Source organism: Manduca sexta, chromosome 23 (assembly GCF_014839805.1).
Source record: "Manduca sexta isolate Smith_Timp_Sample1 chromosome 23, JHU_Msex_v1.0, whole genome shotgun sequence".
Lineage (NCBI taxonomy): Eukaryota > Metazoa > Arthropoda > Insecta > Lepidoptera > Sphingidae > Manduca > Manduca sexta.
The window spans coordinates 8320316-8347303 of record NC_051137.1 but is presented as its reverse complement, the minus strand read 5'-3'; the positions used below and the strand labels follow the sequence as shown (position 1 = coordinate 8347303).

Here is a 26988-nt window from a genome sequence, read left to right as displayed (position 1 = left end):
AATGGAAATTAGCATGCTAATTATATTAATTCGAAATAGCATTAATTGCCATCATTAAGGTGCCGTACAACCCTGAATCGCTCTATGTCATTTTAGGGCAAATTGTGAATTAATCTTGTAGTATTAATAATCTTAGCGGTTCATATTCCACATACATGTATTATTGTTAATGGCATTAAAACCATTTTGTTGACCTATTTATATTTAATAGACTATTAATTCAAATAAATATCTACGTATTAGGAATTATATGACCTCCGAATTTTAAACAGTAGAATAATATTATTTGGTAAAGCTTTATTCGTGGAATTATTATGTATTATGTACAATACCACAGGGTAAGTAATATACTATGTAAGATTTCATACCACCTTCTTTCTCTATAGCTAAGTTATATACTTTTTTTTCTAGATATACTTTAAATTTACGATCAAAGAGAATTATAATATATATGGTAATTTCAATGATAAACGAGTATAGAGGATGAGTGATATGGTCACGTGACATGCGGCACATTTAATGCATAAAATGGCGCCGACTCCGCCCCTTACAATAGTGATATACTAGTACCGAAAATTTTGTATCGACATCGAAGAATTAAAAGAGAGACAAACAGGCCCAAAAAAGATCAAATACGAAAGGGGTTAGGTTCTACCATAATATAAATATAACAAACCATAATATAAACAAACAAACTGAAACTGATTTATAAGTAACAATTGTTAAAGAAAGCAGTACCTGCTGTGACAAACATCCAGTTGTGTTTGATCTATATTTGTATGTTGCACTATTGCTTGCTAAAAATTTAAGTTACAGATTAAGATATTTACTTAATACATGATAAATGGAATAAGATAGCGTAGCCAGCAATTATTTGGTGGGTTTTATTTTATTTTATTATTATGCTCTTTGATCGAGAAACATAACTACGTTTCAGCAAACTAAAATCAATGAGCGTAAAGATGGTGGTTAAGATAATCAATTATAATAATTATTTGCAATAACAACAATATGATTATGTAAGTATCTATTTCCGTGCATGCAAAGGTTGCTCGAAACATAAGACCGCCAATTGTAAAAATATATCTTACATTTCATCTTTATGTTATTTCTTTTATGTTTATCTTTTATGTTTATCTATTCTTTTATGTAACAATTCTAATTGTATTCATAGCAATATATTAAAGTAATATTACTATTAGGTGAAGTATAATAATCATTACTATTTTACGTATCGGGAATATTGTTGGAAAACAGTTATCTTTTACTCGCGTTAATTAAACGTGTGGTTTATGCATTTCTTCTCAAAATGTAAAGAACGAATATATGTATTTGGTGTAGGATTCCAATCACGTCGCCCAATATTCTCAATTCATTTTGCCTTAGATTTTAAATTTTTTGGTAATCAAAAAAAATATTCTAATTTCACTTAGTTTGTCGTTCTGGATAATACAATATTGATGTGTGCTCTAAAATTCTTTCAAAGACAAAATCCGTAACTGATAAACGGGTGTCTGTTAAAATATCGATATCAATAATTTCTAAACAAATCCACCCATCCCTAAGCTCGTGTGTAAACAAACATAATGATTTTAATGGATTTAAATCACGCCTAAAAGGGTTCTAAGCTTATGAAACAAGATCCACATATAATGTTAATTGATAAAAACACATCCTAAAAGTTAATATACAAAGATATTTACTAATTTTTGGTAAAAACAGTTACTAACCTATGAAAAGATATTTCTGGGTCTTTCTTGCGTGAATTCGATTTGCATCCTTTCACACAACACTGAGTCACTTTCGAAACTTAACAAATACACTAATAAACAAACTAAACAATTGAGAATATGATTATATTACTTTAAATTCAATATTTATGAAGATTTGTTTACATCGTCTGACACTAGATGTACTTGCTGACTGGGCTGCAATAAATGGCGTTTCTGCCGCAAGGCGGTCCCAGTGTGTTGAAGTAAACGAAATAGTGCCATATTCGAAGAAAGCAATTATTTTTGTCTTTGTTTCTTGCGTTCCAAATAAGCTTTGAGTAAAAGAGATAGACATATATATTGACAAATCTGTGTCGATTTCCCTAACATAAATATAACTTATTCATATAGCTAACTTTTGAGGCCTGTCCTCTTTATATTTAGTCATTGGGAAATTTACGATTTTCAATTGTCATTTTATAATTCTCTTTGTGTCATATTGTCAAGATAGATTTGAAAAATTAACATCAAATATTTTATTTAGGATATTAGGTAGGTAATAATATCTTCGATGGCTTTACCTTGGCATATTCCTCTAGAAGCTGTACCAACCTTAAAAGATAAAACATCTGTGATACAAAATACATTATTGAAACATTATTGTACTATAAATGTCCATGAAAATCCATGCGAAGAATTACAGACTGGCCTTATGTGTGATATTGGTGTAGAAAATCGCGAGCCAACTACAATACAACGTTTGATTGCTTCTGGCATGACTGTCGCCCGATTAAACTTGCGAGATTTAGAACCAGAGGCTTGTTCTCAATTGATCCAAAGCATTAGACAAGCAGTGTATAATTATAGCGCTGAATTAGAATATGTGTATCCTTTGGCTCTTATTGTAGATGTCAGAGGACCAGATATTGTTACGGGAGATTTAAAAAGTGGTCCAAATACGACAATCGAAATTATGCAAAATGAAAACATTAGATTGACCACAGACGCTAGCTGGCGTGAAAGCGGTACAGCTGAGTGTCTTTACTTGGGTTATGATCATCTGATCGATTTACAGCCAGGTGATGTAATTATTATTGACAGTTTGACACCTTCTAAAATCAAGCTGTTAGTATGCGAAGTGGGTGATGATTCAGTTGAATGTTCAGTAGTCGTGGGAGGTACCATTGGTGCTAAAATGACTGTGCGAATATCGCAAATGCCTCGCGACATACCTAGTTTAGATAAGGGCCGAGGCGACAGCTTAGATTCAATGTCGGGTAGTGATACTTCAGAACAACCATTCGAACATATGGAACAACAAATTGCTTGGGCAGTATCATCAGATGTAGATGGTGTATTAGTTCCCAACGCGCAAAATGATCATGACATCCAACAAGTACGAGAAATTCTTTCTGAAAAGGGTAAACATATTCTTATATTTGCATGTATTGATTCTGTTGTGGGTCTCGACAATATAGACTCAATACTTTCTGAAGCTGATGGTATTTATGTAGATCGCTGCATCTTAAGCACTGACTTGCCGGTGGAAAAAATATTCATTGCTCAAAAAAGCATTCTTGCTAAATGTAACATAGCTGGTAAACCATGCTTATTCAAAGCCGTTATCAATGAGCAAATTCCAACACTTTGTGTTACGGATATTGCCAATCTCGTTCTTGATGGTGCAGATGTTCTTTCTTTAGAATTACATTACGATTCACCATTGAAAAAATTCTCACCTGCCTTTGATACTATACGTATGGCTGAACATTGCTTGGCAGCAGCAGCTGTTATTTGTCGTCATGCAGAAAGAATAGTATGGCAACCAAGGGTTTATGGTAACACGGAATTAATGCAGAGTTCTTTAGAAGAACCCACGAAAGCTATTTGCATAAGTGCAATGGAGCTAGCAATGCGTGCCCGCGCTGTTGTTATTATTTGTCTAACAAATTCAGGCCGAACAGCAAAAATTCTCTCTCATGTAAGACCAACGTGTCCAATAGTCGCTGTAACTAGAGCTTGTCACACGGCACGGCAGCTACGTTTCTGGCGTGGTGTACGTGCTATGCATTATTTCGAAGTAGCAAGAGGAAGTTGGATATCCGAAGTGGAATCTAGAATACACGCCGCACTTGATTACTGTAAAGCAAAAAGAATTTTACGAGCTGGAGATCCTTATGTTATTGTTACAGGGTCACGGCGAGGTGTGGGCTATTGCGATAATGTTAGACTATTGTACGCTAGTGCTAGAGATACTGTTCTTGTAGAATAAAATTTTATGTATTTTGTAACATCTTCAAATAAACTGTCAAGCCAAAGAGATAATATCACAGGCATCCAGATTGTCTTTAAATCAATGTTTTAGGCATGCAAGATATCAGGCACATTATGAGACACCTATATACACTTTTATACATATTATTGTTACAACTTTGTCGTAAAAAGTTAGCCACCATTAAACCACTCTACGGCTTTTGACATTCTTTAGCCCCAAAGCTATATTAATAAATGTCTTTGTTTTACAACAATATCCATGGTACTGCACGTGACTAAATTTAAACCGGCAAAGTAATATTAAAATAATACCATACTATACGACGGATTAATTGTTTTGGATTAAAAATTTATAGTTAAAAATATATATACAGTTACGTTTAATATGTTTTATCAATTTCTAATCTTAAGTTACATTGATAAAATAAACAACTCATAAATCGTTTGTTTGGTCCCTAGTCCCTTGACGTAAGATGGGTGATGATCATAATATCATAGTTACACAATACTCTCAACTTGCTTTTTGATAGACACAGCCCATTTATACCAAACAAAAAGACGCCTTTACCGCCCCTTCTCCTTATTTTTGATAAGATGGGGTTAGATTAGCAAAAAAAAATTTTTTTCACTAGCAATTTTTGCTTGCGGCATATGGACCGCACTTACTTGCAAGTTGCACTACTTGCCTGCCGGTGCAGCGAGTACCGCGTACAACCGTGTCCGCGGCGGGCGTAAAACGCCTTGTGAAATATGCATTTATTTTTAAAATATATATTTGCATTCATAGTCCAGTCATTATAGTAAGTTGACTGACGCATTAGTCTTTCTATCAATCACCAACATCGACTTACGAGTCGCGTTTTTTGGGACATTCTAACGCTAAGAACTCACGAAGCGGTATTTACCAGTGCTCGCTGCGGTTGCGGGTCTGCAATTCCTGAATAGTCCAGTCATTTAAGCATATTTTTTGGTTGCGTGGCTATCATATGTGTGTGGGGATCTTTTCTTTAAAACCCTCTAACGTAGAACGTAGTGTTAAAAACTCTTTGGAAAACCCTGTTTTTTTTTTAAAAAAACAAACAGCATCCATCTTTTCCATATATATTATAATCATATATATTACATACTGTTACATACTTACATAAACGAGATAATTGGGTATTTGACAAATTTTCGTAAAGTACTTTAAAATGTTCTAGAGTCTCTAAAGATACGCTTAACAATTGTTTTTTTTATATTTAGAGCCGTTTTAATAGCAAAAAGACAGTTTTAATAAATACATTTTGTGTTTCCCGCTGAAACGCTAAGTCACGTGACAAATAAGGGGCGTGACGTCATGATGTAATACTGTTAATTTAAACAATACGTGAAATTCGTTTATTATTCAAGATTATAAAAAGGCCAATACAATAAAATACCTTATAAGTAGCACACCTGATGGTATTATTAACTTACATTTCTCCTGGTTATGGTGGCAGGATTAGCGATGTATGTTTGGTTGAAAATTGCAACTTTTTAGATCATTGGGAACCTGGTGCGATTATACTAGCTGATAGAGGATTCAAGCATATTGAGTAACTGTTATTACAAAAGGGATGTAGTTTAGTGAGACCGCCAAGTGTATCAGTTAAGTCTAATTAAACCAAAGTTGAAGCTCGAAAAACTAAGGAGATAGCAAGTTTACTGATACAAATGTGTATCTTTCAATGGAAAGAGTCATCCGACGTCTAAGGGAGTTCTCAATGTTAAAACCGCATTCAGTTGTCAATACAAATTTAATTAAGTTTTTGGACGATTGCATTGTTATTGCATGTGCCTTAATTAATTTACAAGGCTCCTTAGTTAAAAACATTTGACGAATAAAAACAAAATTTAGAATAAAATGTTTTATTTTCCTATATTAAGTTATAAAAATAAGTTTTTACAATAGATTGTAAACATTATTCATCCAAAACTTTACAACTTTAGATAAAATATCATTTTCTTTGATCTCATCATACTCTATTGGTATTACATGGACTTAATATTTTTTTCAAATTCCCAATCTCCTACACAAAATAAACCTTTTGTTAAATTACTCACATACATTTGCAAAAGAACTTAGACTGCAAACTTTTCTGTGATTGTGTTGTTACATATATAATATATAAAACTTTTTGGCTTGTTGGACATTTAATTTCAATAACTGTGTCACCCTTTAAAATACCATCTGGCGATGCAGCTACCATTGGGAATTTTTGGCTGATAATAAAACCACATTCAAATCAATCTTGTCATATTTTTTTTCCAACTCCTTTCTTACTACTTCTTCCAATGATTTTCCTCTTTTCATGGTTGGAGTATCTGGTACTTTAGCTCCCATTATTAAGGCAACCAAGGATCCAACAGTTGTTTTGCATCGTGAAACATCAATTGCTTTTGATGCTTTTATTCCTGAAAAGAAAATTCATTTTTTTTTAAATGTTAAACTAGTGACTGCCTGGTGGCCACATATACATTTATATGCCCACTAGGATGCCCTGTAGAATGGGTGCCCAACACATATGAATGTGAACACAAACATCAAAGACTAGTAAAGCTACAAGACTAATTTACATTTTGAGATTGCATCTCACATGGAAACATATAATTCGAATATATATTAATCTAAGACAGCATTTCCCAACATTTCTTAGCTGTGGACCACTAAATGAGCAAAGATGATCACCACAGACCTCCTTAAATCACAATAAAATGCTTCTCTTAAGCACAACCTGAAACTTCATATAGCTTTAACATTGAAATCAGCCGACTCTAGATATGTCCACAGACCCCAAGTTGGGAATTTTGCTCTAGAACATTGATTTTAAATATCTTATTAGTTCAATCCTTACAGTATCAAATCACATTTAAAAAGGCAACAGCACATATAAAATGCAATCAAATACCTATAAATAAAAAATACCTTAACTCATGCCATGCTTGAATTTTGTGTTGTGCTCGAGTCAGACTTTCCACAAAATTTATATTTTCTTGTGTAAAAACATTAATTTTGGCTAAAAACGTTTCACAGTCACTTCCTTTCTTATGTTTGATGCTCTAATAATGCATCGAGAACTGAAGAATGTCGGGCACTTTGTAATCAGCTTGATGTTTTAGGATTTGAGTTAGCATATGAATTAGCATCATCACCACACAACTGTCTTGATGATCTGTAAAAATAGAAATAAAGCATCACAGATAGCCACAATACGAGAAACTTTTCGTTGAAAAGATTTTACACAAATAACAGGTACCTAACCAGAGTAAGATTCTTCATAAGTTATGATTTTATTGGTAACGTAATAATGTATTATTTGTATTTATAGTCTACAAAGTAAACATGTACCTATCACATGCATGACACAAAAGTTATTTTATAGCAAAACAAAATAAGGCTAAGTACATAAATCAAACTGTAATCTATTGTGAATTGAACAAAATATCAGAAAACGATAGTTTTGTACTTACAATGAAGTTTCCACGTTCCTAAATTCTGCAGAACAAGAGTCCGGGTTTGAGGCAAAGAAATTTGCGATCATATAAGACTCCATTTTTGGCTAATTTGCACTGTCAGTTTTAATAAAACCAATTTCCATGTTTTTTTTTCGGTAAAGTGCACCTTGGATACGAATTAATCATATAAATATTAATGAAACCTGCGAGTAAAACGCGCCAAAATCTTTTTCGGAATGACAAGACCAAAAGACAAGACATTACATATAATACATCGTGACGTCACGTTCTCTAGTCTTGGTCGCTTGAGACGTTTCTTGTAAATGATGCACAGATTCAAAAACTCTTATTTTTATTTAGGAAAATAAAATATTTAATAATTTTTATTTGTAATTTAAATCAAATATTCTTAATTAACACCTTAAATTATATAATCTTCAATACCAAATTTATTTATTTCTTTACTATGTCAAATACCCTAATAGGGTAATTTTAATTATAATTTTCCATATATAATATGGAAAATTATAATTCTTTTTGACCTATCTGGCAACACTGATGTCCGGTGTGTGTTTATGCGAATTAAAATCGGTTTGTTTTTATTTCTTGTGTATACTTGTTCTATGACTTTTGTAACTAATGAAAATTTATGTTTTATTAATGTAAGGAAGTTTTATTCATATTAATATTATCTACGAGCGTTATACTACTGCGAAAAGTTATTATTAGTTTATAAGTACAATAAGTGCTTGAAAAATGTTAAATACTTCCTAGCTCCGTTTTATCACAAGGGATTTATTATAATAATTCACTTAATTATGGCATTAGAGGTATCTCTAAAAGAAATCTGTGATGGTCTCAAATCTAATAGAATTACCGACAGAAAAAAAAATGCTGAAGCCCTGAAGGAATATCTTCTAAGAAATGCAGTTCCAATGCTTTTAACCGAAAATACTTTTAAAAAGAATGGTTACACATGGACTCAATTATTTGTCGATATAAATGATTATATTTTAAAGGTTGGTATTTTCTTTACAATATTTGCTCACCAAATCTATTGTTTAATATTGTATCGTATATGTCTGAAAAAATTAATAGTATAAATTATGATTTTAAAAATACATAATTGCTAAGACTTGGTGGTCGAAATTCGGCCGAAAATTATTAAAATTGTGTATAAGTTAGATTAATGTTTATGTCAGCAGATATTTTTATTGACATGGGCAGTTAGTATGTAAACAATGGAGGCTGGAGGATATCTGTATCCACCTGGATAGCCATCCTCATTCACAATGTGCATGCAACTGGCCCAACAGTTTCATATGGCATATTGAGCCATTACATGTGGCCCACCTGACCTCAAAATTAGACTAACACTATAGATCTATTTTACAAGATCACTCAAGCTGTATACTAACCTATTAAAAACTAAAATTATATCATTTAAATAATATTGTAATAAAATGGTTAATTCTGATTTAGTTTTTAGATACTCAATTAAGTTGAATTTATGTTGGATTACCCAAACCGAGATGTCTTTTCGATTGATTGTTTAAAAATAAACTAAGTACACTGTATTTTTACAGGAAACTGAAAAATATGACACATCGAAAACATTTGATACAGTCACTGGACCACTTTGTACTTCATTATTGCATTTATGTGTGGCAGGATCCAATAAAGGTATATGGTATTATTAATTATTATTATTTTTAAAACTTGATGTCATAGAGCAGGTGCATTTAAATTCTAGGTTTTGCAACACTATATGTGGTTTTTTCCAACCCAATTTCTCTGGTATCTCAAATATTTTTTAAATATGCTATTGGAGTATGAGAGGCCAGATGCTAAAAGAATAAAATTCTGTATTCTCCATCAAAATCATAATATAATGTTATTATTGTAAATGCCAAAGTTTGTGAATGTTTATTGTCTTTCCTGTGAATTGAAACTAAACCATTTATGATCAATTAAACACTTCAAAACACTGCCTGGGCTGTATAATGAGTAGTAGCATTGTCTCCCAGAAATATGTGAAGTGAATTTGCTCTAGTACTTTGTATTTGATTGAGATTTTCAAATGCCCAAATGTCTTAATCTCTGTCTTAACAACTCAGGCCAGCAGTGCTACCAGGGAGTGGTGAAGGGTCCATATAAGCCAATTCCAGCTACATGTAGAATTTATGTATATTATTACCTTAATGTAGTGTCCGGTTCCCTTTTGGAAAATTTTACCTTTTGCCACTTCTACAAATTCTTTAGATTTATTTTTCTATGGTTTCACATAGATCATTTAAATCAGGTGTATTTCTGCCAAAGGCATAAAAAAAATACAAATAAAATTATTTCTTTGAAATATTATACAAATTGTTGCAGGTGGTGCATACGTTAAATGTAACACTGTAATAGAGGCTTGTTTGTACATCTTAAAGGATAAACGTTTATTAAAGGCTATTGGAGATGCATATTTGATATTACTATACAAGCATATTTTGCCTCATGATTATTACTTAGGATATATAGCACCATCCACATGGGAAGGTAAAATATATTTATTACAAAATTACCATAAATAAGAAACAAATTCATCCTGCATTCAAGAGCTAAAATGGCTTTTGTGCCAAGATATCTTACTAATGAGTTGGTTATTTTTGTGATCATGTATAAAAAGTAATATCAGAGAAGAAGCTATGTTCCATGTGTAATTATCTGCTTTTGGTCCTATGAGATTCTAGCCTGAAATCTTCGACATACTGTCTTTGAGCATGTTTATGTATATCAAAGTAGTTAGTTTTATCTGCAGCATCAGTGATAATATTCAAATAGATTATCATAAAAATAGAACCATTAGATGTTATGCTGTTGCTGTTGATTCCATTTTGGTCCCTAAAGAACTATAATATGCCGATAAGCTCACCCTATATCATATCGGGCGGAATAAGCATAGCGTAAAGTGGGCGCCTTGGTTGCAATTCTGACTAGCCTTTCGTGAATAAAGGCGTGATGTGGGTGTAATCTTACGTTCAATATAAATACTTGAGATGGAACATTGAAGGTGAACTGGCTAAATACTGTCCAATAAACTTTTTTAACTAATTTAATAGTCATTTAGTTAGAGCTAAAGTTTCTTTTTTTTATATATGTGCACAGCAAAGTGAGCCCACTGTACTTGATGGTGAGTAGAGTGGGGTCCAATAGAATGTCGACTGATGAGAGATGATTACGCCTCAGTAGTTGAGACAATTATGCTGGCATGTTTTGAACTGGATATAAACAGGTTGATTCCGGCATTCACTTATATAGCCCACTATTTAATTTTTTTTTTTTTTACAGAGATATTAGATATTTCTCTTTCTGTCTGTAAACATAATTACTCCAAACTGGATGACTATACAAAGTTAAGATTACTTTTACTCATTGTCAAAAGTGGAAGTAATAATTGCCAGATAATAATTTATCTGAGAAATTCTTTAAGTACATTTGAAAACTGTTTTCTGAAACTATCATATGATAAAAAAGTACAAGAAGTTATTGTTGAAATCATCATATTGCTGTTGGAAACGGTATTTTCTTTGAATATTAATTTGTATTAGTGTATATATAAATAATAAGACATAAAAATAGTAAATTATTTGCAGCTGTCTACAGAATGCCGACTGACTATGTGTCGATTCACAGAGAAGATGTTATCATGTGTTTTGAAATTTTATGACCAAAATATGGACCAAAACAAAAAGGTGTGTATGAGTCTTAATGTCTTATGTTCTTCATATTTTGTATTTGAATCATAAAATTGTAATATTCAGTTTTGTTGTGTATTGCAAAATTGTTTATATTAGGTGTTACCAAATGGGATTACGCAATAACTAGTAAAAAAGTCTGTGACCGGTTAAATGTCACTAGCAATGAAAAACACCTAATAGTACATTATTTTATATCCATCCGTGGCCACAATTTCGACTGCGCAACCCTATCACCGCTTGTTATATCAGGGAAGCGACATTGATTTATATACAGTGTGGAAAATATACAGAAAAATATAGTGTGGAATTTATTGCTCCGTTTTTCTAAAACATGTACTCAGACATTGACATAGAATAAATTTACAATACAAAATACGAAAAAAGATGAATAATGATGAAAAAAGAAAAGCAACATTAAGTCACATCATAGAAAAAGACTGATTTCGCTAATTGTAATTTAATTACTTATTTTATTTCCAAATGCTGAATTGTTCATATCTCTGTTCTTTACTGTCTACTTATGTTTCAGGAAAAAAAAAATGAATTAATTTCACCATGTTTGTTTAAAAATCTGTATCCGCATGTAAAGATATGGATACGAATCTGAATGATTAGTGTGTAGATCCGCGAGTACACATACGGGTTTCAACTTTTTTATTCAATTAATGGCGATTGGCGAGGTATTAGACCTTGGGCCGTAGACGCCTTTCTACGATCGTTAACGATAATAGAAACCAAAAAAAAATTTACCTATAGGAAAGAAATATCCAAGCGATAAGTCTGTTGCTAGACAGATTACTCTGACACAAAGTTAACGCTCGGAGTTACAAACACGGCCTCCTTCGATTTAAGTGTACACAGACGAAATTGTGGGCACAACTATTTAATAAATAATTATTAAAATATTGCCTTATTTTAAATACTATATATATTATGACAAAAAATTATGTTGTGTAATAAGTGATTTATGTCTTGATTGGTTTATAAAAAATAATTAAATATACACTATTTCATCGTATATACTAGATATTATCTAACTATAATATGGACAATTTTATGTATCCAAGTTATGAAATTTATTAAAGTAAAAGATCCGCCGAAAAAGTACCGGATGCCGACTGCCGGATACAGATTTTCCCTTTGAATATCCGCGAATACGGATATGGTTATCCGAAACACCATTAGTACATATGTATATTTTTTACAAATTACAACATAGTTATATTTACATAATATTTAAAATTTGTTGATTATTTTCCAGGTTTCTCTGTTCAAACTGTTACATGGGACAGTGATACTCCATCACCCCTTAGGAAGAATACAGACCGAAGAAGGTAGTCTAGCACATGATTGGGAAATTTGGAATAGGAGACTCAATGGAATTTTAGAAATAATATGCTTAGAAGTAACTTATCTCCAGAAATTCCATAAACAGAACAATAATTCGTCAAAGGATTCCTCATATTTCTATTCACTTGCGGCGTCAGTTTATTATCAGGTTTGTAAAATATGTTGCAAGAAATACCGTGTGGAAAACATATTACCGAAATTGTTTATATGGGCAGGGTTTGTAAGTCTAAGCAAGTTTTACTTTTGTCGTATGAATGTCATTAATTCGATTTGAGTTATAGTTTTAGTCCTTAGATCTTATGTAAATTTAAGCTTTGGTCAAACGGCGGACGCAGCGGGACGGCGACGCGACCCCTTCGGAACGTGAACAGTTGTAATATACTAGTTAATAGAATATATCACAGAGTTATGGCGTTTGGCAATCGACTACACGTCAGTGGAGAAGGGTGATAATTTTCCGAAAAGGAACCCATATGGGTATCATCATATAGGTACTTATATGCATGAATGGGGTTTAGAAATTGTTTTATATAAATTGTGAAAGGGGAGCCGGAAGGAATCGGGTTATTTTATGTACCCTTCGCCACTGTACAAATCAAGCTGAGCGCCAGACGAGCTTTAAATATTATCTATATACATAAAAAATAATAAAAATGAAAGTTAAGACAGAACAACGTCTCTCGGGTCAGCTAGTTAATAATAAAAAAAAGCGGCGATAGCCTAGTTGGGTGTGGAACGGACTGCCGAGACGAATGTCCGCAGGTTCAAATCCCAAGGGCACACACCTCTGACTTTTCTAAAAAATCATGTGTGTATTCTTTGTGAATTTATCGTTCGCTTTAACGGTGAAGGAAAACATCGTGAGGAGACCTGCACATCTGAGAAGTTCTCTATAGGGATTTCGAAGGTGTGTGAAGTCTACCGATCCGCACTAGGCCAGCGTGGTGGACTAAGGCCTAATCCCTCTCAGTAGTAGAGGAGGCCCGTGCTCAGCAGTGGGCGAGTATATAATACAGGGCTGATATTATTATTATTAATGGATTGAGAAATAAATTTATTTAAAATTACTTCATTGATCTCTCCAATCTCCAATTCTGTGAATGATATTTATGTAGACTGCCTCGGTGGCGAAGTTGTATGGTGTGCGTGGTATAATTATCGTCCGAAAGTCTCGGTTTCGAAGACCAGGTCGGGCAAAGTGATATTGGGTTTCTCTGCTTAGTATGAGGTTGAAGCCTGGAATTTGTTCACGATATGGTAACCCTGTCATATAGTGGGACGAAATACCACGGCGGAAAATGGTGAATTCGGAGAGGCGTTAATTTGATATTTATGTAATAGGATTCTTTGCAAAAGTGTTAGCTTGGTCGTGCTTTGACCTTTACATTTAAACTGACTATGTAAAGGTATGCTACATATATATTTATATTATTTCAGATATTTAATCAATTGCGGGCACAAACAAACGAAGCAGAAGAGAGTTTCTCAAAGAGACAGAAAACAACTCATAATAAAACTAGAACATTTGTTGATCTTATTGAAGAATTTAAACTAAATCATAATCCATGGTTTGTGTTTATGTATGCATGTAATGTTAAAATGCTGAATTTTTTTTTTCATTAACAAATTTCTTTTTAGGATCGGAGTGATACAAATGTTGGTAAAAAATCAAGGACAATGTATTACATTTGAAGAATACCTTATGTTATTGAATGTACTTGATACGCTGGCGTTAAACAGTAAAACTGGTTCAACATGGGATATTTTTGGGGAGTTAACTTGTTCAGTGTTAGAAAAATTAATGTCCAATAATTTGTTTAAGAAAGAAGATCATGTTAATGTTGTTACGTCGCTGTGGGATTCATGTGTTAGGTATGTTCCTAATTATAATTTGTTATTACAAATACCTAGATTTATTTATGCAATATTTTTTGTCATCCAGGAATTCAACATGTTTAAACGCTGGACACAAATCCTTACACAAGATCATGCAATGTTTGCTTCTACTGGATGCAGTTACGTACCAAACTGCAGAAACTTTGATAAAATTGTATGTCGAGAAAAGCATGCCCGTATCTGATAGCAGTGTTAAGACGCTATCTATGTTGATGTACAAATTTTTTAATAAGTGTAGTAATTTAGAGTTTCGCATCAACTGCTTTGTATGGTTTTCTCAAGATATCAAGGCTATAAATCCTGAGAGTACAGTAGAATTGATTTTGCGGGTGTTAGCAAATGAAAATATAAGTAATGTGCCCGAATGTCAACAAACAAATGATATTAATCTCACGTACAAAACTTTATTCAACTCTATTGAGAAGTGTATATTATTCAGTGAATTTGAATATGAAATACCGAAAGTAGTTCCTGTAACCGCTAAAAAAGAGGAACACATCGAAATAAATGCTGATATCGAAAATAAAACCAGAGATATAATTTTCAGTCAGTTAACAGATTATATAAAAAAACTGGAAAATAATAATGATGATTTACTGGGATATATCAAATTTGTTAACATTGTTCTTCTATATTTAAATACTGTTATAACACACTCCTGTAAATCACCGAAAGAAATTAAGAAAATCAAACTTTACAATTTATTAGATACCGCACTGAAAAAAATGTATGCAAGCCTCAAGAAGGTTTTAGAAAGTAATGTGCAAATTCCGATCAAAATTAAGATATTGGAATCAACAAAAGGCATATTGGAAACTGATTTTCATCGTTTTCTTAACGCCGAAGTTCGTGCATGTATAGACAGCCAATTTTTCCATTGTCTCAATAATATCATTCACACCGAACCTGAGAATGACGACGAGCTCATAGAAGATGAAGAGGAAATGTCTGTTAGGGGCTTGAAGCATCACTGTATTTACGTTTTAGCTGCGTTCTGCAGAACGCGTGGAGACTACTGCACTGAAATATTGGAATTGATCTTGGACCCAAAACTTTACAATTTGCCGTCGGATGTCCGTTGTGCCCTCACGTGCATACAGTTACTCAGCGATGCTACAGTGGAGCAACCGCCGATTGGTAAATTATATGATCACTTTTATTGCAACAAACTTATGTAATTAAAGTAAATATAGTAGTGGCGGAACCAAGCCCCAGAACTTTGGGATGCTTGAATGTTTAGAAGGGGATATTATTATACGATGTTAAGATTGAAAAAAAGGTTAAAAAGATATATTTTTTTTTAATTACTTCAGTAGTCTTGAAATGTTTAGCGAATTGTTTTTTAGTTCTCATATTTATAAATTATATTCTTTATAGTTCTGTAAGGAAAGCCGAGCATTTGGTTTAACAGATGCCCTTCTTTGCATTACATTATAGTGTGTTAATCTTCAATTTAATTTTCCAGGCCTAATTTTTACGTTGATGGCACACATGTGCAAAGTGTTGTACAGAGATTCAGAAGCAACCTTCGGCATACTTAAAGTCTTATTGAATATGCTCAATCTCATTTGGACACAAGATGATACATTGAAACTAAACTGTTATATAATGGTGAAGGGGTATTTACATCGGTGTGAAAATTTATTTTGTGCTCCCTATGTCGTGCCATTGGTATATGAATGTGGAGCAAAAATCATTGAACTGAACCGAAAATATAAAAGCAATCTAGATAACATATTTCAGGAGAGTTTAGTTAAAAAATTAAGATGCGGAATCCACAGCATCCGCCTTTATTGTTGCCATTTATTAAAGTTTGTTATAAACGGTTTTTCTGATGAAGACATAGACGAGTATTTGGAATCACTCTCAGATATTTATTTGGTCGATGTACGTAGTTTTTGTCATTTACATGGAATAAATTGTTATTTTCATAAACAACAAGAAACTGAATCTACGCTATTCTGCAGGTTGCTGAAACTAAAGAAGAAATCCTAAAAGATGAAGCGGCAAACAGAACATTAACTATTTTACATTCTTTTGTAGCGCTAGTGTATTTAAAAAAATCAGTACTGCTTAAAGTAATAACAAGAATTATCAGTTTGCAAAAAGATAAATCTTTAGATGAGACATTAGTAAAGAAAGTTTTAAATAAACTTGTATATTCCATTAATAAAACTAATATTGAGACGTACTTAAGCGACAACCTGTTACATGTTTTGCACTTTTGGTTTACACACAATAAAAGAGTTGTTGAACTGCCATTAAGTTTATTTGGCTGCGATAAACTGGATGTGTTTTATGACAAACACAAAAAATGGTTAATTGCTGCAGACTCGTTGTGGAACAAAATGGGTAATATTGTTCCTGCAAATGTTTTCGAGGATAGACCTGCCCTAACACTTGAAGATGTCGTTGAGGTAAATAAAGATTGGTAAATAATAATAAAAATAAGTCATATGAAATAATTTAAGATTATTCATTTCTTTCTTTACAGAGTTGTTTCTGCAATATTATTGCCTTATGCTTGCCCCATTTGGTAATAGAGAAGTATAAAATAGATTGCACACTTGAAGTACCCAGGGCATTTAGACATGTATTTGAAAATGCTAATAGAATGTTTCAACACACTGGAAAAATATTGCCAAGTGATAAATGGACAAACGTTTTCGTTGAAAATGTTGGTGACTTGTTGTTACTGGCATCATTGCATTTGTGTGACTACGAGGGAACGAAAACATTGTTTCAAATCGCCATAAGGAATGATACCAAGAGTTATTTTTATCCAAAAAAAGTTTTTTGTGCCATTTTGGATTATATAGGAGTAAGATATTTTTTTATTTGATAAATAGTTAATTAACTTTGAATTTATACAAAAATAATAAGCTATTATTTTTTTCATTTCAGGAATTTACCGATGGAAATATTATGCAATATCTTTGTGAACATCAAACTATCGTGGTGTTCCAAATATTAATACGTTTGTGGGAAAACGTTATAAAAGAGCATGTTTTAGAACAGAAAGCATTGGCTTTGCATGCCTACATTACCGTCGTAGAAAGTCTTCCTCTCGACTATCTTTCTGATGTATTTGTCTGCAATTTTGCGTGTCAGAGCGTAATTCATGCGCTCAAGAAATGTCGTGACCATGACGAGATGAAACTAATCACAAGAACATTAAAATTTATACTCGAAAGATTTTTGCCAAGTAAAGCAGAACTAATACAAAAGGCCTTGCCCGAGATAATATCAGTTATAGCTGTGAAAAACGATGAAGGCTTTGAAGAGCAATGTATGGAGCTAGAAACATTTGTAACGCGCAGTATTAACAATTGTTTGAAAGAAAGTGAAGACGTTGTTGACTACATTAACACTATGTCACAAGGCAATATGGAGATATTACAATGTGCGACCACAGCAGGTGTTATGGAGAAACTTAAAACTTTTAATACGAGTCTTATTACTCCAAGGTAAATACATTTATATGTGATGCTATGTAGCCTATACCCTACCTTGATAAGTAGGCTATCCAACACTAAAAGATTTTTTCAGTTCTAACGTCTAACGTTCAAACAAACTAACTCTTCAACTTTATAACAACACATCTAGGTTAAGTTTGAAAAATGCACTTTATAAAAATATTTCAGCCACAAAATATTGCTAAAACTGAAGAAATTTTTAAAATTTAACAAATGTCATGTGAAGGAATTGTGTGACGCTCTAGGCCCGAAGGGATTTTCTGAAGATTGTAAGACAAGTATTATTCATCGGGTTATTTGTTCGCTGAATAATATTTTAACATCTTCGCTAGATGAAAAGGTAATCATTAATTATAATTGTAAGTATTTACTTTATTCACGTATTCTCATGTACGATTCTTGAAGTAGTGTAATGTTAGAATTATTAGTTAGTTAATCTTTTTTTATTAGTCAACTTGTGGAATAAGTAGGCATCAGACATTATCTTATTTTTATTTAACTGCTTATTCTCTTTTTATTATATCTTTGTTAAAATTTAATAAATCTACTAAAAGAGCAAATCAATGGTTATACGATTACTAATTTCAGATCACAACTGAGGCTTGCAACTGTTTGTCTGCAATTGGAACGTATGACTTGAAGACGTTGGTAACAGTACCACCGCCGGACACGCAAAAGCTGGTTACCGTGAATCCGAAGAATTATTTTGTATTTGTAGTTATCAAGTCTCTTGTTGACATTATTTTTGACGAAAATACAAAATTGATGGATAAAACATTGGAAACGCTTCATAGTTTAATGAAATTTGTGGAGAATGTTGATGCATTAGGTATGGTTTTCCGCAAAATAAAACGCATTTAATGGTATTAATTTGGCATTATTTAAAACCTGTTTTAATTCATTTTAGAGCTGAATGCTATTGATACGGAAATACTGAAGTCGTTAACATCTAGCAACAACTTCCTACCCATTGAAATTACGTTTAATACCCGAGCATTCGACGAATACTATGCGAATTACAGTGAAGGCATATTCACTGCGACATTAATCAATATGTCTGAAACAACAGGAAGTTCTGTTCACCAAATGTGGTTAAAAGAAATTACAAGCACTCTGTTAAAATTTGTTGACACTGGAACAGATTACATGAAATCTCTACAGTTAGTTTGCGAATCGAAGGTATAAGTTTTGATATATTTTCTTTAATATAAATTAACCGCCGATTTCAATAAAGGATCGCAATCGCTGTTTTTCGATCCATCGTGAAAATGGATCAATCAGAATAAAGTTTTATTCACATGCTTATAAATGACTTATTATCCATTGGATTATTTTTGGGATCAAATCACAGATTAAGAATTGGATCGATACAATTGTAACGCGTTTGCTTAAAATTTCAGTCTGGCACATGCAGAGAAATTTTACCAGCTCTGGTGGGGTTGTTACTTCATTGTTCATCAGAAAAATATATTGAAATAATTAGCCAACAGATAAATGGTTTTTTCCATTACATTTGGGATCAGTTTTATAAGGATAGAATAGATAGTACTGGAGACATTTTCGCTAGTCCAAAATCAGTGGAAGGTCTGAATCACAGTCATAAAATGATAATTGAATATATGCTTGCGGTTGTTGACTTCGTGCGTTTGCAAAGAAAACACTACGTATCAAGGTAAATCCATTCATTAACGGTCGAAGTTATTTACGATGTTGATCTATATCTACAGATCGATCGTGGATATGAATCAGTCAGAGTAAAGTTTCATGGCAAGACTCGTAATATTTTTGCTATCATTAATTTATTTTAGTGATCGATCTGGAGATAGCTATCGGGATTGTTTTTTTTAATATTCACAGCTTGTGCTTGTTCTAGAATGTAAATGTTTTTATTGCCTGTTATAAACCAATTAAACTAATATGTTATAATTTTAAATTCTCTTATTTTTTTTATGCAGGCCCAATAAAACATTTGAGAATTACAATTATTTAAAACTGGACTATGACAAAGTAGCTTGGGCAGCGACTGTAGCTGACCAGAATTTGGCCGCGCTGTATTACGGGGAGCTGTGGGCGATGTCTCAGAACGCTGGCGTGCCTCCCAGCTCACCTGAATTCACCACCAATATGGATGGAGGGGAACAGATCCAACAAATATTTAGAAAGGTATACATTATATTACGTCGCTAATAATATAAATACGAAAGTTAAGATGTTTTGATGTCAAAATATTGTTTACGAACTTACCTAACCTGAACTTCGTTAGGACCCAACTATGGGCTTACTCTATACTAAATTGAGAGAGAGGGAGAGAAACAACTCTATCACCAAGTGTTTTTGTGTAATATTCATGATTAAAAAAATATATACTAATGATATGTTTTTTATTAAAATGCTTTGTTAAGACACGTAATATAATTTCATTTGCAAATGCGAACAATATAATTAATAAAAAATTGCAGATCTTTGCTAAAATTTCTTAAACCGAGAGCATAAGCTAGTAATTAAATTTATTTGTAGTGTTACGTCTCAATTGGTGACATGGACGCCATTGATGGGTGCGGGACAGCCCACTTGACCATCGATGAGGAGAAACGTAAGCACCTCATAAACACGGGCCAGTTCGCCGACGCGTTACTATTGCACGACATAGCGCTCTCCAGCGGGCAACACAAAGATCCCCGTCTTCAATACGGAGTCGTCAGATCTCTCCACAAGTCCGGGATGCATCACTTAGCTTTACAGTACATAAAATCACTACCACAAAAACAAGAGCTTGAGGACATCAAATATGAATGTTTGTCGTTCCTAGGTATGTTCAGTAATTTTCTTATGAACATTAACTGACCGATTAATTGGATTTATGTAAACCATTTGTTTAATTTACAGGGGACTGGAGCGAATTTGTAGATACGAAGGAGTTGGAAGTTAAAATTAATGAACCAAACTGTAACCCTAATTCGCTTTTTAAAGAATTTCATTACGCTTGCCTGAAAGACTGCCTTACTCTTCAAAATTCGTCGCATATGGAAGGAAAATTAATGCAAGTTTTAAATAAATCAAAACTAGCCATACACAGGCTCTGTCAAAATCTTAACATGGACAACTGTCAAAATACGTACAAAGTGGTGGGGAAACTGCACCTATTAGCGGACATTGAAGATTTTTTAGCAGTTAGGACGGAAAAGTCTTCGTTGAATGATATCCTCGTCAAATGGCAAGTGAAAAATTTGCCAAATTATAATGATTTCAAGCACCTCGAGGCTCTTATATCCCAGCGAGCTTTGATATTGCAACATGCTGCAAACATGTTTAGGGAGTCTTTTAGTGAAATTTCCTCTCTACAGATTGAATATGCTGGTATGTATCTATATTGTCTTATATTTACTTACGTTTTATTGTATACTTGTTACTCTAATGTAGATTTTTTTAGAACTTGGATTATCAAATAATAAGTTACAAATGGCAGAACGAGTTTTGGCAATGGTTAAAAAATTACAAAAGTCTGAAGAAGTAAGTTTAGTGGAAAGTGAAATATCTTGGGCGAAAGGGCACAAGGAAATCGCACTTTCTTTGCTTCGCAATTTAGTCTGCGACCAAACAATGAGTGCCAAAATTAATGCTATATCTTTAAGGTTGGTACAATATTTATTTTTATTATGAAGATTGAATTTTGTGGTGTAGTTATATTGTGACTGCCTCGGTGGCGTAGTTGTATTGCACGTCCGGTACAATAGCGCTCTGAGGTCCTGGGTTCGAATCCCGGGTCGGGCAAAGTGATATTTGGGTTTTTCTGCTCAGTATCAGCCCGGAGTCTGGAATTTGTGCCCAATATGGCGATAGGCTCGCCCCCTATTACATCATGGGACGGAAAATACTTGGCGAAAAGTGGGTGCCCTAGTTGCGCCTCTGCATACCCCTTCGGGGATAAAATGCGTGATGTTATGTATGTTTATGTTATGTAGTTATATTGTGGTATGAATAATGCAACGAGGTCTCGGGGTGGCACGGGGTGATCCTCGGACTTAGAAAAGTAATACTGGCATTATTGAGCACATTGAGCACTACATGTAGGAATAGGCTTGCCCTATAGGGCCTACCACAGCTGGTGACATATATATTACACCAGCTGTGGTTTATATCTATCTTACACCTCTTCCTATTCCTGAAAAGGGAAAAGCTGTGATGGTTGTAAGGTGTTTGTGGTAATGTTTGTATGGAAAACAATATTAATTATTTATATACTTATATTTTTTATATCTATTTCACATTCGATTTTGAGATAAGTTAACTAATTCTATAATTTTTTAATAAATTAATGTTAAATTTAAGACGCTACGGTCTATGGATGGCCGATACAAAACGTGATAACACGAGGGACATAATTAATAAGTATTTAATAAAAAGCCTTGAGATCCTGCAGCTTGATGATCACCAAGAGACGAGGATGAAGGTGTATTATGATATTGCGAAGTTCGCGGACGCTGAATACAAACAGGTAATTTGAAATGTGTCACCTACTGACCGATTTCAATAAACTATCCCAACCGCTAACTACTCGCGAATAGTAAGTATAACCTAAACGAAAAAATCATCAAGAAAAGTTAAGATTGTTTATATGAACCGATCGTACTATCAATATATCTTTATTAACATACACGCGATTTCAATAAATGATCCCACTCATTAACTTCAGATCGATCCCAGGAATACAATAATCGAAATAAGTGAACTGTAAGCATGCCAAACGTTATTTTGATGGTTCATTTGCTCTATCAATCGACCTATTGGGATTGTTAATTGAAATTAGCCAACATAAATTACGTAAGCCGGTCGTACGAAGCTTAAGAATTTGTGCTAACCACTTTCCGAATAATATTTTCTTTGTTTTACGGAATAAGGCATAATCTTGTTACTCAAAAAATTTTTTTTTCAAGATTTGTTCCTTAACGTAACGTTATTGTCTCAATAGAGTGCTAGAAAAATGTATTCAACAATTATTAAAAAGGCGAGATTTTTTTATATATTATCATATTTCACCTTTACAACTACGATATATTATGTTGTAGGTTGCCACGTATATGGAATCATCGATATTTGAAAACAAAGTTAAATGTTTAGAGAGCATGAAAGGAACAGCTTCGTCGTTACGATCAACGCAGCAAGAGTTGACAAGGTACCGACTTTTGACGTAATGTTAAAAATAAAATAAATGCTTTAATATATTTATATGCATTTCTATTTTCTTAATGGTCTTTCTGATTTGTTACAGGGATGAGAAAAAAGCATTCTTTGTCAACGATAGATTTAGAGCACTAGATGAAGCGGAAATCGCCAATACGAAGGCAGAAAAACAAAGTTACTTACAGTTGGCTATGAGGTATGCATGTCCGTGCACCTTTAATAATATTATTTGTGTTTATAAGTTACCAACCAGTCACAAGTCGCAATATATTATATATTTTTTGTAGGTATTACTTACAGTCACTAAAACAATGCGAAGAAAATAATTTATCGGTGTTTCGGGTTATATCTTTGTGGCTCAATAATCCTAATTTTGAATTTGAAGAAACGAACAATGCAACATTTTCGCACATGTTGCTAGATATACCGTCAAGGAAATTCATTACGGTCTTACCTCAGTTGGCACCTCGAATCTCGAATCAAAAAACTGATTTTGCTATCAATTTGGCAAGAATTATAAGTAATGTATTTTATCTTATTTTTTATTGTATACCTTCTTTGTTTATGTTTGGTCTTAACAGAAGTTATATTTTCAGAAAAATGCGCCAAAGAACATCCTCATCATACATTACCAATACTTTTTAGTTTGAAAAATTCTGATAAAGATAAAATGATTTTGAATGCGAGCGGCAGTCGTAAGACTACGGCTAAACCTCGAAATCTAGAACCACGCGTGGTTGCCGCTGAAACTATTGTCAAAGAGCTTTCACAAGAGAATGAAGAGTTAGCGATTATAATAGCGCAAATGGAGAAGATTTGTGACGGTAACATCTCTATAGAATTAAGCAAGACAGTATTTCTGACACTATGTTACATATGTTATGTTTTAAAATTTTATATTTCTTTTTAGCAACTATAAGTTTCGCGAATTATAAGCCCCTAACAAAACAAAGCAAACAAGAAATACCAGTTGCGGAAAATATACGTAAACTTAGCAAATTAAACGCAATTCCTGTGCCAACCGTCACCATACCGATACAAAATGACTGCCGATATATGCAATTACCTTGTGAGTATGTTTTCTTGTCAAACGTCACGTTCACTGCTTAACAGTTTATTGATCTACGTACAGAGTTATTTTTCCGGGGACGATCGACCACGAATCGTTCTCTAACTTTTTCCATCTTTTTCTCTCTTTATAAACGAACAAGGAAAGAAAATAGTTTGTATGAACAAAAGAAAACAGTCTTATAAGTCGACATACACTAACGACGAACTAATTAGTTTACCAATGTGCTGGAACCATTTAAAACAACCTTATTATTTCAGCGGTTCATTCGTTTGACAATATCTTTGAACTGGTGGGAGGTATAAATTGTCCAAAGAAGGTATATTGCACGGATTCCACTGGGAAGAAAAGAATACTTCTAGTTAAGGTAAAGGCCTCATATAAGGAGAATGTGTATTGTTTTATATTTTGTCATAATTTCCGTGTTTCGTTTTGTAAAGATTTCATTACTATGTCTAACAGAATTTAACATTGTCAAATCAAAGCAATTGTACATTAACTATAATTCATTATGTAATCCAGGGGGAAGACGATATGAGACAAGACGCGGTAATGCAGCAAGTATTCAATATAGTTAACACTCTACTGGAGAAGGATCCAATCACAAGTCGCAATAAGCTTCTCATACGGACTTACAAGGTATGTTTTAAATCGACACAAGATTCGATGAGAATATATTTTTTAATGTTAATATTGCTCCAGATGCCACACTATACATATCTACAGTCATACTACTAAATAGTATATAGATAGATATATATGTGACATAGTGGCTGTCATTTGATTGTCTGCCAGGTAGTGCCAATGTCGCGGCAGTCGGGAGTGTTGGAGTGGTGTGTCGGCACGTTGCCGCTGGGCGCGTACTTGGTGGGCGCGGGGAAAGCGGGCGCGCACGCGCGCTACCGGCCGAAGGTAACATTCAAACGTATTCCGCTTTTATTTATATGAGAGTTATTTTTTTGAAGACAATATTCATTCATCTGTATTTTGTAGGATATAACGAGTCATGCCGCACGTGTAAAACTATCCGAATGCCATGAAAGAAGAAAGAGTAATAAGGAAAAGTTAGCTGTATTTTTAAAGATATTGAAAGATTTTAAACCAGTCTTCCATTATTTCTTTACTGAAAATTATCTCAATCCGGTGACGTGGTATGAAAGACGCTTGGCCTACACGAAAAGGTACAAAATATTGTTAAGATTGAAGAAGTTATACAATATGTGCTGTGACTAATGATAACTATAATTTATTCTAGCGTGAGCACTTCTTCCATGGTGGGTTACATACTTGGACTGGGCGACAGACACGTGCATAATATTTTAATCGACAAAAGTACAGCAGAAGTTATTCACATTGATTTTGGTAATTATTATTTGCTATATAAGTTTACTATCAAATTATTTTTGAGACATAAGTATTTCTTGAGTTTTCTTATATTGTTCGAGACTTGACAAACCATTTTCCCCCAGTAGTACCTGTGTTAACAACGTTACGTACTTACGTATTAAATTCGTTAATACAATATAAAATTCGGCATTGAAAAAAAACAGCATTTATTGCTGCATACTATATTTCCTGGACTATAACAAATACGTTATCATTTCAGGAATTGCTTTCGATCAAGGCAAGACGTTACCTACGCCGGAAACAGTGCCGTTTCGTTTGACTCAAGATATTATTGCGGGTTTTGGAGCGAGTGGCGTTGAGGGTATATTTAGAAGGTGATAAAACATTTGTGTTTCTCTATCTATTCTACCATTCTTTTGGTTTGGATTGATTCGTGATTAACTCGAGTATGACACAACTGTTTGTATTAGAAATAAACAATAACGATAAATTGTTTCAGATGTTGTGAGAAAACCATGCAATTATTACGCAATAATCAAGAAACCTTGCTGACAATATTAGAAGTGTTGTTATGCGATCCATTGTACACATGGACGGTGACTACCCCCCACCAAAATGCACGAAGTTCCGAAAATAATGATGCAAACAGTGAGTTTGTTTTTTTTTGTCTCTTTATTTATAACCTATTTACATAGTGAACTAAAACTGAATTCTCAAATTTTGTATCTAAAAAACATTGTGGACCTCATGTCCGTCAATGAATAACCGTAGCTATGATGCAAAATGTTTTAATTAATAGTAATTGGAGACTGCTTCGGTGATGTAGTTGTACTGCATGCGCGATTCGGCAGAGCTCTGAGGTCCTGGGTTCGAATCCCGAAGTTTGGGCAGTGTTATTTGGGTTTTTCTGCTCAGTATCAGCCCGGAGTCTAGAATTTGTGCCCGATATAGCGATAGTCTCGCCCCCTATCACATCATGTGACGGAACACATTTTTTTAAAAGTGGTTGTTCTGATTGTGCATACCCCTTCGGGGATAAATGCGTGATGTGTGTGTATATATGTGTAATAGTAATATTGGAGTACAAATCATCAAAATGAGATTGATGTATGTAATGATTGTTCGTCCGACAAGTGGCTCGCGGCGGCAAGAGCAGCCTGGCGGAGCGCGCGCTGCTGGCCGTGAGCAGCAAGCTCGGCGGCTCCGAGGGCGGCGCGCCCGGCGGCGTGGCCGTGCCCGGGCACGTGGCGCGCCTGCTGCAGGCCGCCGCCGACCCCGCCAACCTCTGCCGCCTCTACCCGGGCTGGCAACCCTATCTGTGATGCCTGATCATTCCGTAGTGCCTTACTCTTATGTGTTGGAAATTTTTGTTCAATCTAATAATTGTTATCTTGTATGTTCAAGCAATAAAGTTGATTATTAATACCTCGTTTATAATTTACCAACTTCTGCCCGCGGCTCCGCCC

General features: G+C 33.8%; 2 protein-coding genes across 2 annotated transcripts; both read left to right on the top strand.

Annotated features, from left to right (window-relative positions):
- Window positions 1-2149: 2149 nt before the first annotated feature.
- Window positions 2150-4370, top strand: LOC115447114 (pyruvate kinase-like). Its single transcript, XM_030174048.2, has one exon. It carries the CDS (start codon window positions 2284-2286, stop codon window positions 3982-3984), a length of 1701 nt encoding a protein of 566 aa, XP_030029908.1. The 5' UTR covers window positions 2150-2283; the 3' UTR covers window positions 3985-4370.
- A 3643-nt stretch (window positions 4371-8013) lies between these two features.
- On the top strand, window positions 8014-26947 carry LOC115447113 (serine-protein kinase ATM). Its single transcript, XM_030174047.1, has 35 exons — window positions 8014-8479; window positions 9047-9143; window positions 9837-10001; window positions 10794-11023; window positions 11099-11197; window positions 12465-12701; window positions 13991-14121; window positions 14192-14425; window positions 14496-15586; window positions 15915-16336; window positions 16417-16866; window positions 16944-17270; window positions 17354-17916; window positions 18094-18265; window positions 18514-18754; window positions 18833-19104; window positions 19326-19597; window positions 19881-20088; window positions 20443-20734; window positions 20812-21282; window positions 21356-21557; window positions 22255-22420; window positions 22992-23098; window positions 23195-23302; window positions 23394-23626; window positions 23703-23930; window positions 24017-24175; window positions 24436-24542; window positions 24698-24814; window positions 24971-25087; window positions 25169-25356; window positions 25431-25537; window positions 25782-25896; window positions 26022-26170; window positions 26657-26947. The coding sequence occupies exons 1-35, from the start codon at window positions 8279-8281 to the stop codon at window positions 26842-26844; spliced, it is 8466 nt and encodes a 2821-aa protein (XP_030029907.1). The 5' UTR covers window positions 8014-8278; the 3' UTR covers window positions 26845-26947.
- Window positions 26948-26988: the final 41 nt, after the last annotated feature.

What these genes read in the sequence shown, in the direction of transcription:
- LOC115447114 (XM_030174048.2), top strand. Translation starts at nt 2,284, where the DNA reads ATGGCTTTACCTTGGCATATTCCTCTAGAAGCTGTACCAACCTTAAAA.
- LOC115447113 (XM_030174047.1), top strand. Translation starts at nt 8,279, where the DNA reads ATGGCATTAGAGGTATCTCTAAAAGAAATCTGTGATGGTCTCAAATCT. An exon ending in AGTTAGTTTGCGAATCGAAG is followed by an intron (nt 19,105 to 19,325) that starts GTATAAGTTTTG and finishes TTAAAATTTCAG; the next exon opens with TCTGGCACATGCAGAGAAAT. An exon ending in AATGGAGAAGATTTGTGACG is followed by an intron (nt 23,931 to 24,016) that starts GTAACATCTCTA and finishes ATTTCTTTTTAG; the next exon opens with CAACTATAAGTTTCGCGAAT.